Source organism: Microcaecilia unicolor, chromosome 3 (assembly GCF_901765095.1).
Source record: "Microcaecilia unicolor chromosome 3, aMicUni1.1, whole genome shotgun sequence".
NCBI classification, from domain to species: domain Eukaryota; kingdom Metazoa; phylum Chordata; class Amphibia; order Gymnophiona; family Siphonopidae; genus Microcaecilia; species Microcaecilia unicolor.
The window spans coordinates 338,250,538-338,268,088 of record NC_044033.1 but is presented as its reverse complement, the minus strand read 5'-3'; the positions used below and the strand labels follow the sequence as shown (position 1 = coordinate 338,268,088).

Here is a 17,551-nt window from a genome sequence, read left to right as displayed (position 1 = left end):
TGTAAATTAAGCGTAAAATTCTGCCAATTCCTAGAAAAATAAACCCAGACCACTGGCACTCCTAACCTCCAGAGTTCTAAGCACATCTCACAGGTCCGCACAAACATGTGTAAACCCCCCCCCCCCCCCCGATTTTCAGCCATATTTGACTGGCCAGGATTGGCATCTGGCCGGTTAAATGCAGTATAACCAGCTATCCACCGATATTCAGCAGTACATGGCTGGTCATGTACTGCTGAATATTGCCAGTTAGTAGCTAGCTAGTTATAGCGGGCAATATAACTGGCTGTCGATTTTTAAAGTCAGACTGGCCAAGAAACCTTGGAATATATTTTGCCGGTCTGACTTTAACCAGCTAGTGCTGAATATCGGCTTGGCCGGTTAAAGTCTGACGGAAATGGTCCAAGTTAGCCAATCTAACTCCCGCAGTCTAAAAATCTGCCTCAAAGTATGTGCAGAGTTCATCAATGACTTAATTTGGTCCTGCCCATGGCAACAAATGTTACTTGGCAATACACATAGCAACTAATAGGAAAACTTTAGGATTCTTGAAGTAGTTTTCAGAGTGATAGGAAATACTAACATTCCCTGCTTGTGCATTTATGGGATCTGCATGTGTTTCTGTGAATGAATGCATGCATGCGAGTGTGTGTATGTACATAAGAACATAACATAAGAACAGCCATACTGGGTCAAACCAATGGTCCATGAAGCCCAGTATCCTGCTTCCGATAGTGGCCAATCCAGGTCACAAATACCTGGCAGAAACCCAAATAGTAGCAACATCCCATGCATCTATGATCTGTCTTGTGTGTGTGTGCTGGGGATGGTAGATGGACCATGTATGAGTAGTTGTGTGAGGGGTATTTTGAGGGTGAGATAACTTGTGGGGTAGGAGCAGAGGCGTAGCCAGGTTTTGATCTCAGGGGGAGCAGACTTTTATAAAATAGACGCCGGTTGGTGTTAGCTAGACAGCAGTGTCTGTGTTGTTGCTCAGGGGCTGTAGCGGGCAATGATTAATACAGGCTGTCTCTGTTGAATCCTGCCTACAAGGGAACAGTAAGTTACATCAGTAGGCAGGACGCAGAAGAGGTCCCTGGACTGGCCAGAGCTGGCAACCTGTCTTCTTAACTTCAAATAAAAATATTCAAATCGTTACCATCACCTCAGGAATAGCACACCCAGTCCTTCCACTGCTAGACACCTTGTTTAAATCAAGATGGGCTTTTGTTTGTGTGGCAACTCTACAGGATGTGAAGAACACTAGTCTTGAGAATTTTTATCTTGGATGACCTTTGCCCCAGAGCCTACTTTCAAATAGGGCTAGACACTTTGTGAAATAACAAACCCCTGCAAAAAGACACCCACAACCTATACTGAAAACTTACCACACCAAAACAGCCCTAACCCACCTATGAAAAGACAATGCTATAAATGTTACAGTGGAACATAGAGAAGTGTTTCCCTAGGTGGTCCTGGAGTACCCCCTTGCCATTCAGGTTTTCAGGCTATCCACAATGAATCTGCATTAAAATGATTTGCATGTAATGGAGGCAGTATATGCAAATCAATGTCATGCATATTTATTGTGGATATCCTGAAAACCTGACTGGCAAGGGGATATTCCAGGACTGCCCTAGAACACAAAACTTACCACACCATAACAGCCCTAAACCACCTATCAGAAGACAGTGCTATATATATATATATATATATATATATATATATATATTACACTAGGCTCTAAAACACCAATATAACTACTATTGGGAAACTGGAACAAGCTGCACTGTTACACATTCCTACACAGATACTACATGCTGGCAGAATCCTTCACCTCAGTCACACATGCAGAACATGGACAGACCCTCATCTATCTATATAACATAAGAGTAGCCATACTGGGTCAGACCAATGGTCCATCTAGGCCTGTATCCTGTTTCCAATGTGGCCAACCCAGGTCACAAGCACCTGGCAGAAACTCAAATTGTGACAACATTCCATGCTACTAATCTAATGCAGAATAGGGCACCACAACCCCACCCCCCCCAAAAAAAAAACAACAAAAATTGAAATAGAGACCCCCTGCCCAAGGAAGCCAGACTCTAAACAGTGCAATACTATTCTACCTTTGCTGTCTGGGAATAGTCTTTTTTTCCATATTCCATGAGTCAGCCTTACAAATTCTTTTCCAGGGTGACCTTTCCATTTCTTCTCTCGCCTCTTGTCTTCTTCCTTTCACTCTCTACATCTGTTTGGCACTGATCTTTTGTTTTATGCCCCCACTATCAAATAGCTGTGTATAGAGCTGCCAAGTGATCCAGGTCCAGAAGGGAGATTTTTCAACCAGTCCTAGTGTGAACTCACATCCCAAATTCATATGGGATTTGCAGTCCCTGATTCTACCCATCAAAATCTGTGCTGCAGTACATCCAAAGTGACTTAAGAAAATGCACTCGGACCCCTCTACTGTTGTTTGAACAATTTATTTTCTCATTTGCTTTGGTCCCACTGTCTCTTTTCCATTTTTCTCTGTTTCTTCTGCCTTTACAGGGTCTCTTGCGTCCCACCTCTGTGGAAAGCAGGAAGTTGCAATAGAGTAGGCGGGACTTGCCTGAGGAGAGGCCCCGACGCTGGCAGAAGGCTGATTGAATCGCCGGTGCTGCGCAGGAAGGAGAAGGCTTCAGGGAAATACAAAGTGACCACGCGGACGGGAGAGACGGGCAGAAGAGACTGGAAAACTTTGACTCAGGAGGGAGGGAGCAGACACACGGGGCGCATAGGCACCATTTTTTGAAAACAGCTGTTTGGGGGAGCGACCGCTCCCCCTGCGCCCCACCTAGCTACGCTTCTGGGTAGGAGGCAGTTTGTGGAGTGTTGTGTCAATTACTTGTAGGGTTCTTTTGGGTGTGGAGTAGTTTGTAGGAGGAAAGGAGGGGCAGTTTGTGTGGTAGTTTTTTGGAGTTAGGCAGTTTTCAGGATATGGGGCAGTTGCAGGAGATATATTTTTTAGTGTGGAAGACAACAGGTGGGGTGGGTGACAGTTGCAGGGGGCAGTTTTTGGGGATAGATCAGTTTGCATATGCTGGGCAGTGGGGTCAGTTTTTGCAGAAGGGACAGTTTATGGGGTGGGGGTGGCAGTTGTGAGGGAGTTAAGTTTTCAGGGAGTGGCAGTTTTGGAGGTTCAGAAGAGAAGGGAATTACACCTTTTAAACTGCCTTGCCCTGCTCTTTGTTACATTTCACACTTATTTAAGCTGCAATGATCCAGAAGCTAGAACTCTTTTTCCCATAGAAATGCATTAGGCCATATTTTGGAGGACTCATTTCTCTGGAACCCATCCAATTTGACCCATTTTCAAACTCATTGTGTCTTTTTACTCCTCCCACCACACACACACACACACACACACACGCAAGCAAGCATACCAAGTTTCTTCCTATTCAATTATTCTCTGCTCCAGAAGCTGGAACTCCTTCAAGATGGGTGGGCAGACAGATGACAGGAAACCCCTTTGTATAACTCTTTCCAACTTCTATTGGGTTAGAAAGAATAAAAACCATTCCTTAAAAGCTCTTCCAAATCCTGAAGTATAAAACACCTTATAATAACATATTTTATTGGCATATGTTTATGTTAACTTGATATACTACTCTTCACAAAATCAAAGTAGTTTAAAAACAATAAAAATTAAAATATATATAAAAGCAAAAAGTTACACTATCATACCAAACAAACATAATAGGGTTATATCTTCCTCAACCCATAATAATAGTTGGAATTCTTAGAGTAAAATGAAAAAAGCACAAATATCTAATATGCCAAACTTACACACAACATTCCTTGCTACATTCAATCATACATATTTTAAACTTCAAAACAAAAACAACACAAAAAAAGTAATACTTGCAGAGTTCACTTTTGGCAGGCTGGCAGGTAAACACAACTGACTGTTTAAAAAAAAAAAAAAAAAAAATTTAAGCTTCCACCACCATCATGACCTTGAAGAAGGTGCTCAGGCCAGTCTGAACAGGAGAGTCTAAAAATGGAAACAGCGGCCTAGGAGAGCAAATCTGAGATTCAGTAAAGTGAGAAGTCTCCTGTTCTCACCTCCATAATGACCAACTGCAAGATTTCCACCTAAAATGTAGTACTGAAAGAATGTTGTTGACCCACATGAGGTTGAGAATAGTCCAGAGGAAATGTCAATGGCTTCAAAGTAGCTGCAATTTCTTCCAGTTTACCCACAGTATTTTATAACAAGCACATAACCACCTAGGTATCTTTATAAAATTGGCTAAAAATAGGTACCTTCCGACCCTCTTAACCTAGGCAACCCATTATACGTGCCACTAGTAGGCACTTCAAACTCTTTTCTCTTGTCCAAAACCTACCAGCTACCACTGTGGCATCAGGTATTGGAATTCTACATATTCTTCATTCCGGTCATAACCTCTTATTTATTTATTTATTGCATACATACTCATTTGAGAGCAAAAAAAGGAAGACTACTTTACTCTGTTACTTCGTATCTTTGTACCCATTATTTGTCTCAATGGCAATAGCAGTGGTCATTACAATATTTTATTTTAAAAGTTCTATTGTAAAACACAAAAAAAAGAGTAGAAAATAAAAACTACGAGCAATGACAAACAAAAACCTGTCGAAACAAAATAGGTTTTTCTTTAAAGTTAGATTTTACTCCTCTTTTGTAGCATTTGTAGAGTTAAATAGCTATGTAGCAAAATACAAAGACAGAAGGATTAATGCTATTAATGTGTTCATTGCCCCCCCCCCCCCCCCCCCACCCAATCTTACTGTTGCTCACACCGATACTAAGCAAGATTGACTGGGTTTGACTGAGAGGAAAAATAAAAGTCCCCGCCACAGAGAATTAACATTCTCTACAGCTAACTGAGACAGTAAGCGATATTAAACTTTTCTTTCATGCAACATAGATGTGACATACCCATGTACTTTATACAGCTGAATCTACTCACAACAATCTGTTCACGATGGGTCCTACTTTTCTTCGATTTGTTTTTGTCAGCAGTAAGGCCAGCATAGCTCCTGAAAATTTCTTCAAAGCGAGCCTTTGTTTTTGCCTTTGCCTCGCTCTCTCCTGTAAGAGAAAGTATATTATGGTGTCAGTAATCACTGTACTTTTAGATTTGATCAGGTGTACTGTGGAAAGGTGACCACTGTTCATTCTCAGATTGAGACCAGTGCCCAGGCTCTACTCTCAGAACCCTACAGCAATAAGACACCAATAGTGTCTTTTATATGTACAGGAAGACATGCTGGAGAACATCTGTAGTCATACAAGCCTTTCATCCCTAGCTTATAGAATAAGCCCTGGAGTATGGGAATTAGCATTATGTAGGGCACAATAGCCAGACATCACTTTGTGCAGCACACACATCACGTTCTCCTCAACCCCCTCCTGAGCCACTGAGAATTTCTAGCCTCTTACTCCAGTCCAAGTGAGATAGGGTTAGTAACCACAGACTACTATATATGAAGGAGACAGGAGCAGTGCAGCCCCAGAAAACATCTTACTTTGCCAGCATATAAGCAGATCTATATTACTAAGACAGAATAGTATTCTAATGTTATCCACAATGCCAGTAATCATCTGAAAATACTCTTCAGGATAGCAAGTGCTCTCACCAAGCCATTTTACCTACTTCATTCCCCCCTCTTTTCTCTGCAGATGAATCTGCAACCTTCTTTGTTTCAAGTTTATTACACACTTAATATACAGCTCAAAAGAAAGCTGTCAGAGCAGTTTACAATTCCAAACAATAATGAAAAAGGAAAAGAACTAAAATAATAAAAGAGGAGGAAAGCTAAAGGTCAGTTCTGCCACACATTAATCCATTTCCCCCCCATCAAGCAGCAACCTAACACCTAAGACCCAAATGCTTGGCGAAACACATGGGGTTTTTTTTTAAGTTTGTCAACAAGATTCAGGAGCTTCACCCACCTCTTCTTTCTCAACCTCTAACAGTTTTCGCCTCTGAAATGTCCTTTGCTACTCCATTTCCTCCTTCTGCTGATGCTAACCTTTTCACTTCTTCGCCCCAAATCATGAGTTCTCAACTCCCTACGGTTTCATCTGATTCCACAGTGCTCTGTATTCTGCCCTACATCATCTTGGCCAGAATGTAATCATCTCTCTGAGCTGTGTCTTGATAGGATCGTTCCCTCTGGCCTTGTTCCTCATTTTTGAATTCCCCTCTACCCCTACATTTTATTTTTAATCAAATCCTCAGTCTCTCCTTTTCATTTATTCTGAAAATAATTCCTTTAGCTCACAATTTTTTCTTGGTCTTTGAAAGCTAATTTTCTAATCAGGCTTGAACCTACTGTTCTTACCCATTATCATCCAGTTTCACAGCTCCCCTTTATCCCTAAGATAAAAGTCAACATTATTCAGGTACGAAATAAGCTGTGCAAAGACAAAAACACTACACCTTTGTCAATCTGCTTTTTGCACAGGGTACAGTGTCAAGTCCACACTTAATGCACTGAGATACCTGCATCCAAATACAGGTGGTAACGCAGCTGTGTTCCTTGATCTCTCTACAGTCTGATCTCATTGATCTCTGTTTCCTGATCTCCTGACTTCAAGCACTGGGGATTTCTACGATTAGGTTCTTCTGGTTTCACTTGCTCTTGGCAGGCTGATCTTTCACAGTCAATTTACCTTCAGGTCCCTTATGCTGTGATCCCTTCCTTTGCAGGGTTCAGCGGGATTCTTTGTTAGCCCTATTGCTTTTTCAAAGTTTTTCTTTCACCACTAATCATCTTGCTATATCAAGCATTTATTTGCTATATTCTACCATTTACAAATAAAGTTGTTTTTTTTTTAAACTTTGGGTGCTAGCCCCTATGTACACTGGTGATAGCTGGATCTAACAACTGCCTTAACGTTACTGCTACCGACAAACAATGCAGGCTAGTTCTTAATATGTACAAATGTAAGGTTAATCTGGCTTTCTAGAAAGCTCCTCAGCTTTTTTCCAGCTCCTTTAATTTTGGGATCCCCTTTTTCACACTACCTTTGCATTCAAAACTTTCCTTTAACAGCCAGACCACTTCAGTAGCAAGGTCTCCATCTACTGGGCAATTCCATAAACTAGGCATGGGACTTTCTTGTAAAGAGTTTGATTGCTGAAAAAAGAATGCCCTGAACTGCAGGTGGTAGACTCAAAGAAGCAATTAGGTACTGTTCAATTTTCAAGCCATCAATGCTAGGGACTAGAGAGGGGTTAAGATACAGCTGTAGAGAGCCCTGATTTTGCATTTTTAATGCTGGAGATACTGGATTGGTGGATGAACATACAATATCTAAAGGATCAAAAACCAGTTTTGTCTAGGCCAGTGGGTTACTGAGAATCATTGCACTCGGTCTGCTTTCGAATTTTTGTAGTTTCTGAATGAGGGATGGAAAGATATGAATACCAAAAGGACTAAAGCCATTACATGAACAGAGCATCCTGTGCAAAGCTACTTGGAGACACCCTTCTAGAGCAGTACAGAGAAAGAACTTATTTTTGCTGTTGATTAACGAGTTTGAAGCATTCCTCAGTACTACTAATGGATTTTAGTATTTGTGGATCTAGCAACCATTTGGGAAACTGAAAGATCCTGCAGAGTTTTGGCTGTCAAGTGACTTTGCTTCTTGTGAATGTAGGCAGCTTAGATGGAGATGCAACTGAATATCACAAAATCTCATATACCTCAGTATAAGCAGAGCTAGCCTGCTGCTTCTTGTTAGTTGATATTTAAAAAAAAACATTGCCTCTTAGTTGTCCATCTAGATTAGAATTGATGGACTGAGAAGGTGGTGTGCAAATACTCAAAGATGTAAAATATTGCTCTTTGAGCCCTCCATCCTATATCTGAAGTGTTCATAGTAAATATAATGGACTAAATTCTATAAATGGATTGGCACCCAAAAAATGAGCGCAATTTTATCAACCAGGTTTTATGTTAGACACATAGAATAGCCCTTAGCACCAGGAACTGCGGCTACATTTAGACGTGATCCTTTATGCCCATGAAAACTTGGTATAAATGCCTGCGTCTATCCCCCAAATTCTATAACAAGGCGTATAAATTTTTAACAATGTTGAGTAAAAAAAAAAAAGGAGTACTTTGACAATGTTTGCCTCTGTGGCCCACCACTGCTGCATGTCCTATAGATGAGCTGACAAAAAGATATTGCAGGTCAAGGGCTGAAAGGCTAGATTCCACTGGAACATTTGTTCTTTTTTTAAATCTAATATTTATTTTAAAAAAATTCAGAACTTACAATAAAGGTCTTAACACATGACTCCCCAAAGATTGCCACTGTTCTGCCCCCACAGTTGTAAGTACATGATTCCATTTGTTTTCTATTTGTATTTACAGCTTGTAAGCCAAACTAGCAGTAACTTGCTGCTAGAGCTTGTACTCCGTTCTCATAGATGAAACTTTGCATGCGACTCATTTTCTCCAGTCACTGGGACTTTTGTCAGGTTCAGGCTTCAGCCCCAGATATATGCTCTGAACCTATTGGTCAATTCCTCTGCCACATAACCTTATCGATATTCCTTGCACCCCTAATGCAACACCTTTCACCTTAGTATAGTGGCACCCAATGGTTAGAATATAAAACCCATTCTTCTAAATCTGTTATCAGTAATATCTAATCATTAAATATATTATCATACTTGGTTTCATTTTATTATGCTTTCCAAACCAGTGGAAAGTTTGGGAACTGCTCAATTCAGGTTCTCCTCTCTACCTCTATGTCAAAGCTAAAACACATAAAGAGCAGTTGGAAAGAATTCCATGGGTCACGAACTGCATGCTTCCCTCACTTGTTCTTCTGCCAGCTAACTCTCCCAGCAATGGCGCACATAGAACTCTGACTGGGAACCTCTATACTATTGAACGAGAAAGGGGAAAGCAAGTCAGATTTGAGGACTAGAGCCCTAAGAAACCACTGCTTGGCCCCCAGGTAGGTGAAAGCTGATCAACCCTGCATTACATTATATGGCACGAAAATAGAGAGAGAATAAGGACAAGATACTGAAGTTCAGGTTTCAATGTCACTGCTTTTATCAAAGTCACAGTGAAATTTATGGCACAGTAACATTGATTACAGAGAACGCTCTGATGAGAGTGCCTTTCTTTAAAGTGAGCTACTACAAAAATGTGAAATATTTTACCTGCTAGCATTTTCAATCTTAAAAAGAAGAGGTATTTTCAGCACCACATCATTGTTTTTCAAAGTTGAACAGACCAGCTGTAAAGAAAAGAAACATAGGAAAATCATACTCAGAACAGAGAATGCTCTGACGAGAGAGCCTTTCCTTCAAGTGAGCTACTACAAAAATTTGAAATATCTCACCTGCTAACATTTTCAATCTTAAAATGAAGTATTTTCAGCACCACATCTTGTTTATCAAAGTAGAACAGCCCAGCTGTAAAGAAAAGACCCAAAGGAAAAATCATACTCAGTACAAATACTAGGAAGGACGCCAAGTTACCTGGCTTCAGGAGAGAAACTGTTGTACTGTCCTAGTTTTGAACTTACATCCAAAAGCAGGATGGTATTTTTAGTTCTGCATTCTACCCATTTCAGTCAACATTGCAGATCCTAGAATGCATCATAATATGGTTGACAAATCAATAACTACCTTACAATTTCTCTCATAGAACTGGGAAACTTTGCAGATTTTTTTTAAAATTCATTAACAAAAAATACAAACCAGAAATAAGTTGCTAAGCACATACAATGTACTCCTAAACATAATAACCTCCCCTCACGTTCCCTCCCACCCTCTCCTCACCCTAACAAAATCCCAAATGACCCTCTCCCAGGAAGAACAGAAAACAAACCCCACTATCCTATGGTGTGGGAGAGTGAGATGACCCCACCTGGACTGGCACCAGGGTCATAATAGAGTCCATTTCCTACTTGGCATAACAGTACCAAACTTTGCGATAAGCTATAATAAGCCCATTTCCAAAGTGCTGTCATCTTGGACATCTGGTGGATGTAGTTCAATTTCCGCAAGCTTACAGACAGTCCGGGCAATGTGGGTTTCTTCTAAGCAGCCGCTAGTGTCAAATTTCTAGCTACAAATTTGTGTGTTAGAAGTTTATAAGTGGTGGGCTTCACCCAAATGGCTTAAAATGCAACAAGCAATGATCCACCTTGCCCAGATATGAAACGTGTTAAACGCTGAACAAACCAAAGTACCATCATATTTCTGCGCCTGTGGACATCCACCAAATATGATACGTCACTCAAACTGCCACATGCTCTCCAATACAGGGCCGAACCCTGAACAAAACGATGAGGGGTATAATATCATTGGAAGTGGATTTTATAGCAATTCTCTAACTACTGACTACAGACACCTTAAGGAAACATTTAAAGCCCCGCTCCCAATGCTGCTAAGATCCTGATCCCACTTCAAAATATAATGTGCGACAGGCATACTATAAGAGAGGACAACCCGATATATACAAGATGCCTCCCCTTCTCCCCAACTCCCCATGGCTCTTTCTAGTACGGCCTCTGCCAAACTGAGCTCCCCCCTTTCACACCGGAGTACATCAACACACCTAAACTAAATCTACCAATCTCGGATACCCTAAAAATTCTGGGAGTCACCATTCATCGGCACCTAACACTTGAGAATCATGTGAAAAACATAACCAAAAACATGTTTCACTCAATGTGGAAATTAAAAAGAATAAGACCATTTTTTCCAAGGACTGTCTTCCGCAATTTGGTACAATCACTGGTACTCAGTCATCTGGACTATTGCAACTCACTCTACGCCGGTAGTAAAGAACAAATACTCAAAAAACTCCAGACAGCCCAAAACACGACGGCCAGACTAATATTCGGAAAACCAAAATATGAAAGTGCGAAGCCCCTAAGAGAAAAACTACACTGGTTCCCACTCAAAGAATGAATCACATTCAAAGTATTTACCCTCGTTCATAAAATTATCCATGGAGCAGCCCCAGCCTACATGTCGGACCTAATAGACCTGCCACCCAGGAATGCAAAAAAATCTTCTCGAACATTCCTTAATCTTCATTTCCCCAACTGCAAAGGTCTGAAATACAAATTAATACATGCCCCTACCTTCTCCTACATGAGCACGCAACTCTGGAACGCGTTACCACGCTATTTGAAAGCGACCTAGGAACTGGCCAACTTCCATAAACTACTAAAGACTCATCTCTTTGAAAAGATATACCACAAAGATCAAAACATGTAAAATCTCCAAATACACCCAGAAACGTCGTAACGCGTCTAACGTCTTACAATGTCTCTGCTACACCACTATCTTGTATTTCTAATGTCTGATAATGTTTTCTTTAATACCACTACCTTGTATTTCTAAGGTCTAATAATGTCTTCTGTAATACTACTATCTTGTACTTCATGACCATGTAACCCATAATCCTTATGTAAAACCAAATGTATATCCTCTTCTCATTTCCAGTATCCATGATGTATTGTAAGCCACATTGAGCCTGCAAAGAGGTGGGAAAACGTGGGATACAAATGCAATAAATAAATAAATAAATAAATAAACAAACCTTTCAATTGACAATACTGGAAAGCATACAAGCCAGAGAGACCATATTCCTCCTGAAGATCCTCAAAACCTCCCCCTCTTCCCAAATCTGTCTAAGACCCAGCCCCTCCCATTGACAATAATTGGGATCCAGAGTCCCCAGAGAAAAGAGCGGAGCCAAATGAATCACTATATGTAGAAAATTGTGCCGCTCAGAATAGAACTTATCATGGACCCGGCCCAAAACCAACAGTAGACCCTGAATTAAAGGAGCAGCAGTCTTAGTGCCTGTAAAATTCATAGGGGTAACTAGGGAATCACCCATAAGGACTGTGAATCCATCAACAACTGCTCCAGGTCCTTCCATATCTTGCGAGGGCCTCAGAGGATCTCTTCCAGTATCCTAAGGTGGGCTGCTTGACAGTATTGATACAAAAAAAAAAACCAAAAGAGACCATCATACCACCGCTCTTTCGGCGCTGAGACATAACCGAGTGTTGGACCTGCAGCGGCCTTTTCTTCCAGGTGTAAGCAAATACTTTGCACTGTAAATTAGAGAAGAATTTCTTTGTAGGAGGAATGACTAAGGCCAAAAAAAGATAAAGGAGTTTGGGAAGGCGCATCATTTTGATGACATATATACAACCTATCCAATGTAAGTTCAAGCCCTGCCATATGTCCAAATCTAATAGTGGCTCCCGAATCTACGGGGGAAAGCTAGCACCATAAAGGTCCTCCAGGCAACGGGTCAAGTTGACTTCCAAAAACCAAACACAATGTGGTGCCCATGAAATAGGAAAACACCTGGTGATCAGGAAGGGTGAGATTCAATATCTCCGACTTGCTCATATTGACCTTGAACCTGGAGACCCGACCATACCCCTACGGCTCCTCCACCACCGCCATCTGAGCCCAGTGCCTTACCACTAGACAGTTCCTGAATCACCTGGTGGATCTCTTCAAGATCAAACAGTTTAGAAAGAGCCTGCTGATCAGGCTCTGAGAGCTCCGGCAACTCCACCCCATCTAGGTAGAAAGAAATATCTTCTTCCATTGGTTGTATATCTGGAGTGCATTGCACCCCATAGTACCAGACAAACAATTCCTGCAAAGCTTGAGGGTCCGTGTGGAGAAACCCCTGCTCATCCCGGAAACACAGAATATGAGTATAGGTCACTTGCTGTCAAAGCTTAAGGGGAAGGAGCCGACTGGCCTTATTGCCAAACTCAAAGTGAGCTTGGCAAACCTATGAAAGTTGCTACACAATGTCGGCCATTAAGCTCAAGCCGAACCTAGTAAGCTCACTCCTCACTCCTCAAGGTCGGATCGCCCACCTCTCTGCTGAGATTGATGCTCCAAACTGTCTATATGGGCCCTAAGTGCCCCCTCCTGGGCTACCTGGGTTTTATGCGAATGAGCCTGTAAGGAGATAAGATGACCATGCATGACCACCTTGAGGCCCTCCCATAATATGCCCAGTGACACCTCCCCATTGTCATTGATCTGTAAATAGTCATGTAAATAGCATTCTAGTTGGGTAATATTCTGCGCCTCAGATAGTAAAGCATCATTTAGGCCCCACCGTGGTGAGGGGGTCCCATCTCACCATTGCTAATCTCAGAGTAAGCAATATAGGGGCATGGTCCAACCAGGTATTGGGGGGGGGTATAGGAGTGGGGAAACGAAGGACAGCTGGACATATCACAGCTTCAACAAATCCACTTTATTCTTCAAATACATAAAAAAGACTTGACACGGCAACCGTGTTTCGGCTTACAAGGTGCCTGCCTCAGGAGTCTGCTGGTAAGGAACGCAAGAACAAATTATGAATGACGATGAGAGCTGAGAAGCTCTGTGCAGGTCTTTAAAAAGACTGTGTGGGTATAGAGAATCCTATATCTGTATCTTGTTCAGCTACCATTTGGTTTTGTTTCCAACCAGGTACGAGTCATTATTTTGTGAGAGTGAGCAAGTCGGTAAAGAGAGGCATCCCCCAACCGAAAATAAAAGCAGGACTATGTCTTGTGGACCCACTAAGTGTAATCCCATGCCACAGGATAGGTCTGCCGCCAAAGATCCAGCAGCTGCCATCTACAGATATCACAGTTCCTCTGAGCATAAAGCATCAATGGAGCAGAGTTATCCAACATGGAATGCAAAGTTAAATTAAAGTTCCCCTGCCCCACTAGAAGGGAGCCCTCACCATGGCGGAGGAGAAGTTGATCTAATTGTCCAATACAGTCCTTATGATCAGCATTGGGAGCATAAACATTTACTACAGTATATAGCTGGCCAGCAATAGACAGGCCTACTACTAATCAATATTGGAGCTATAGGCAGTCAAAACAATCAACAATCATCTAAATGAAGACTCCTATATAATATATCTCGCGTCAAATGTATGTTTAAATTTATAGGGGAAAAGCCTCAATCCCGGCGTGCGCTCCTTGTGATATTCAGCTGGAAACCGCATATCTTTTTTTTTTCTCTTTTTTAAAGCTACTACTAAAGCTCCCCCCCTTCGAGTGCCCCGAAGCAGCCTGCTTCCTTCCCTGGCCCCAGCTTGCTGCCATTCTTAACCCCCCCAATCCCCCTGCAGTCTAGGTAGTCTCCCCCTAGTGGCCCAATGGGGGGCAATGGGGGCAGGAGTGAAGCCCACTTGTGGCTGCCTTCTGCAAATGGCTGCCATGACCTCTCACGGCAGCTTGTGGTATTTGTGAAGTACCAGGGATACAAGTAGGCCCAGGAGGGCCCACCTAGACTACAGGAGGTTTGGAAGTTAAGAATGATGGTGGGTTGAGGGGAGGGAAGGGGGTAGGCTGCTTCGGGGGGGGGGGGGGGGGGGTAGAAGTTATGCAGGTTATTTAGGGTCCGGTCGCTATTCAGTTCAGCTGTCGTAACTTGGGTAGGTGAGTCTCGGCACTGAATATTGGCAGCACCTCCATAATCCCTTTCTCTTCTCCAACTGTGCCCCTTGTACCACCCCTCACCTGCCTAGTTTTAACATAAGCGGTCAAAGATGGTATTGAGTGGCACTGCTCAGTTTAGTGCCACTGAATATTGGTGGTTGGGCAGCTCATCGTGATTTAAGTCTATCAGTAGAAAAACTGGGACATCATCCCGTTTTTGAGCTGTGTCTTTTTCTTTCTTTTTATTTCATGCCAAATTTAGTTCTGGTCCATTGAACTTTCTGGTGTGGTTTTTTTTTTTTTGCCCCTGGATAGACTGGCCATCTATTTTTCTCAAACCCTTGTTTCTAATTTCTTTCCAACAGGTTGTAAAGTATAGAAATACTACTCTTCTTCGTCTCGTGGGCTGTCTTTTGTTCACTTGATTAAGGTAGCCTGGCAGGGAGCACTGTACCTGCATCAGTAAGATAGGATGGGGTTCTTTACCTCCTTGCTCTTTAAAAAATGGTATGAACTGAAAGGTAGAGGTTAGAGTTGCACAGGTGATGCAGAAATCTCATGTTCAGCCCTACACACAAAGTTGTGTTAACACAGGTAATGCACATTGTTAGTAAATAAGCACCATTAGAAATAATAGGTGCTTTGGTGGGTAATGCAGCCCTCTGTGAATAGGCCTATTCATGCACTAACATTTTAACTGTACCCCTGTTGTAACTTGCCTACTATGTTTATAAAAACGGCAAAAAAAGAGCAAAGGCGTGCACTTCTAAATAATTATTAACACCACATATATCCAGTCAGATCCAGGTATTCAGAGCTAGTGCCTTCCATGACCTGGCACTAAATATCCAGGTCTAATTTAGCTTAAAAATAAGTGCTGACCACTGCTGGCTGAACATTGACAGGTTAGTTTTTAGGTAACTTGGATTTCTTTTTGGCAGATTTACAAAGTTTTCGAGAGGAAGTGACATCACCAAGCAGAATGATTGCTGGTTGGGGAGGCCTCCCCTCAGGATCTTTTCAGGACAGGCGGGCTGTCTGATACAGCAGCATCGCAGAATCCTCTTAGTGAGTTGAAAGACTGGATATAGAAAATCAAAGCGGATTTAAAAGCTGTGTGTGATGAGTTAGCAGCATTAGGGACTAACCTGAGAGGCGAGATTCATGAATTGGGGCATCAGAAGGAAGAGGCAGAGGACCAGATTGAGGAGCACACAGAGGCCTTGGGGTCCTTGAATCAACAGGTGGCAGACAAATTGGAGGATTTGGAAATTAGGAGCCGGCACTGGAACCTCTGGTTTCTGAGCCTGCCCGAGACCCCCACAAGCAGACACCGAATTTGTGGCTCAACAGATAGCTATCTTGCTACTGTCCAAGGGACAGAATAAGGTGGATCCTGTGACTGTTCTCCTGCAGTGGGCGCACCGAGCTCTGGGGAGCCCTAAAAACAACAAGCCCAAGCTTGCTTCTGTGATTACAAACTCAAGGAACACATCCTTGAAGCTGCCTGAGGGGCTAGCAACTTCTAATGGAATTCCTATACTGTGCAAGTATACTGAGATCTTGCAGCCGCCATTCTCAAGTGCCACTCAGAACTGCGGCCCTTCACGGCACAGCTGCGAGATCAGAGAATTAAATATAAATGGAGACATCCATTTGCACTCTTATTTTACAAGGATGAGAGCCTACATCAGGTTAGGAGTTTGGTGGGGGCGAGAGGCATTTTCCCGAGAAGCCAGCTGAGGTAACCCTCCACTTTCTGGGCATCCCTCATCAGTGGTAAGGAGTCACCCCAAATGGCAACGAGTGATGAAAGGATATAAATGATTGCAACGCCAGCAATCAGCTACCAAGCTTCCCTGAATGAGCTGGACAAATAAGACTTCCTGCATAGGTGGGAGGTTCCATTGGCATAATTGTTCTGCTGCCCACTTCATTTCCTTGCACTTGGGAGGTGACACCTTCGATGGCAGCTGGACTTTCTTTCCCCAGCCGGGGGACTTTCTGTTGGCACTGTATGGGTAGGGATATGTTGGTCTGTGCTGGGATTTTATTCTAGGACTTCATGGTTTTCCTTTCCTGACTAAGGTCGTTATTATTGGCCTTGATGGGTAGGACACTAAGGACTGACTTCCTCAAGCTTGTGCCTCTCTTTAGTGATTTAGAGATGCTCTAGATTGATGTGGGGGGAAGGGAAATGGGGGAAGACTGGTTGGGAGTGGTACAAGTGGCGCAGAGTGGATGGTTGTATGTGTAGGGGGTTATGCGGTGTTGCAGTTGATTGATGTTTTAGACACGGGTGATTTGTCTTTAGTACTCATTAACGTAAGGGGATTATATATGCCAATGAAAGGCAGCTCCTGTTTCGGGAATTGCTTCGCTTTAAAGTTGACATTACTTTCATTCAGGAGACACATTTGAGATGTGTTCATGAATGGCTGCCACTCACAATATCCTCATTTATATTTTGCCTCTAACATAGATAACATTAAGACCAGGGGAGTGATGATTGCACTTAATACCTCTAGGCCCTGGCAGGTGCACAGGGTTATACGGGACCAAGGGAGAAGGTATCGGCTTCTGACCCTGTCTATTGCTGATCATCTAAATGAAGACTCCTATATAATATATCTCGCGTCAAATGTATGTTTAAATTTATAGGGGAAAAGCCTCAATCCCGGCGTGCGCTCCTTGTGTTGTAAAACAACGTAAGGGAGCACCGCCCGATCATCACTGGCTAAAAAACCCCTGTTTAAGTAACCCACTTCTGTTTCCTATTTTTCAAAACAACTTAGATTGATGGTTACTTAGCTTCACTGCTGAAACTCTCTTAAGCAGTAAACCGGAACACAGTCGTCTGAACCCAATCCACGGCCCGACTCAGCCCAAGTTTCGCCTTCTTCCTCAGGGTCCGTGGGTCAATCAGCTGTGTCTATCGAAAAATATAACACATAAATCATATATTTGGCGCTCTTTAGTGCGAACAGTATCGCCTCCAACCTCAACTTCATGCTTCTTACTTCAATCGGCTTTTCGCTTTTCTCA

At 42.5% G+C, this 17,551-nt stretch overlaps 1 protein-coding gene across 1 annotated transcript in view; it reads right to left on the bottom strand.

The window, feature by feature from the left end:
- The window catches only part of AHI1 (Abelson helper integration site 1), a 683,164-nt gene that overhangs the window by 645,713 nt on the left and 19,900 nt on the right, over positions 1 to 17,551 (bottom strand). The window contains 3 exon segments of the mRNA XM_030195101.1: positions 5,001 to 5,122; positions 9,222 to 9,298; positions 9,404 to 9,476. Coding sequence (XP_030050961.1) covers positions 5,001 to 5,122; positions 9,222 to 9,231 — 132 coding nt within the window. The 5' untranslated portion in view covers positions 9,232 to 9,298; positions 9,404 to 9,476.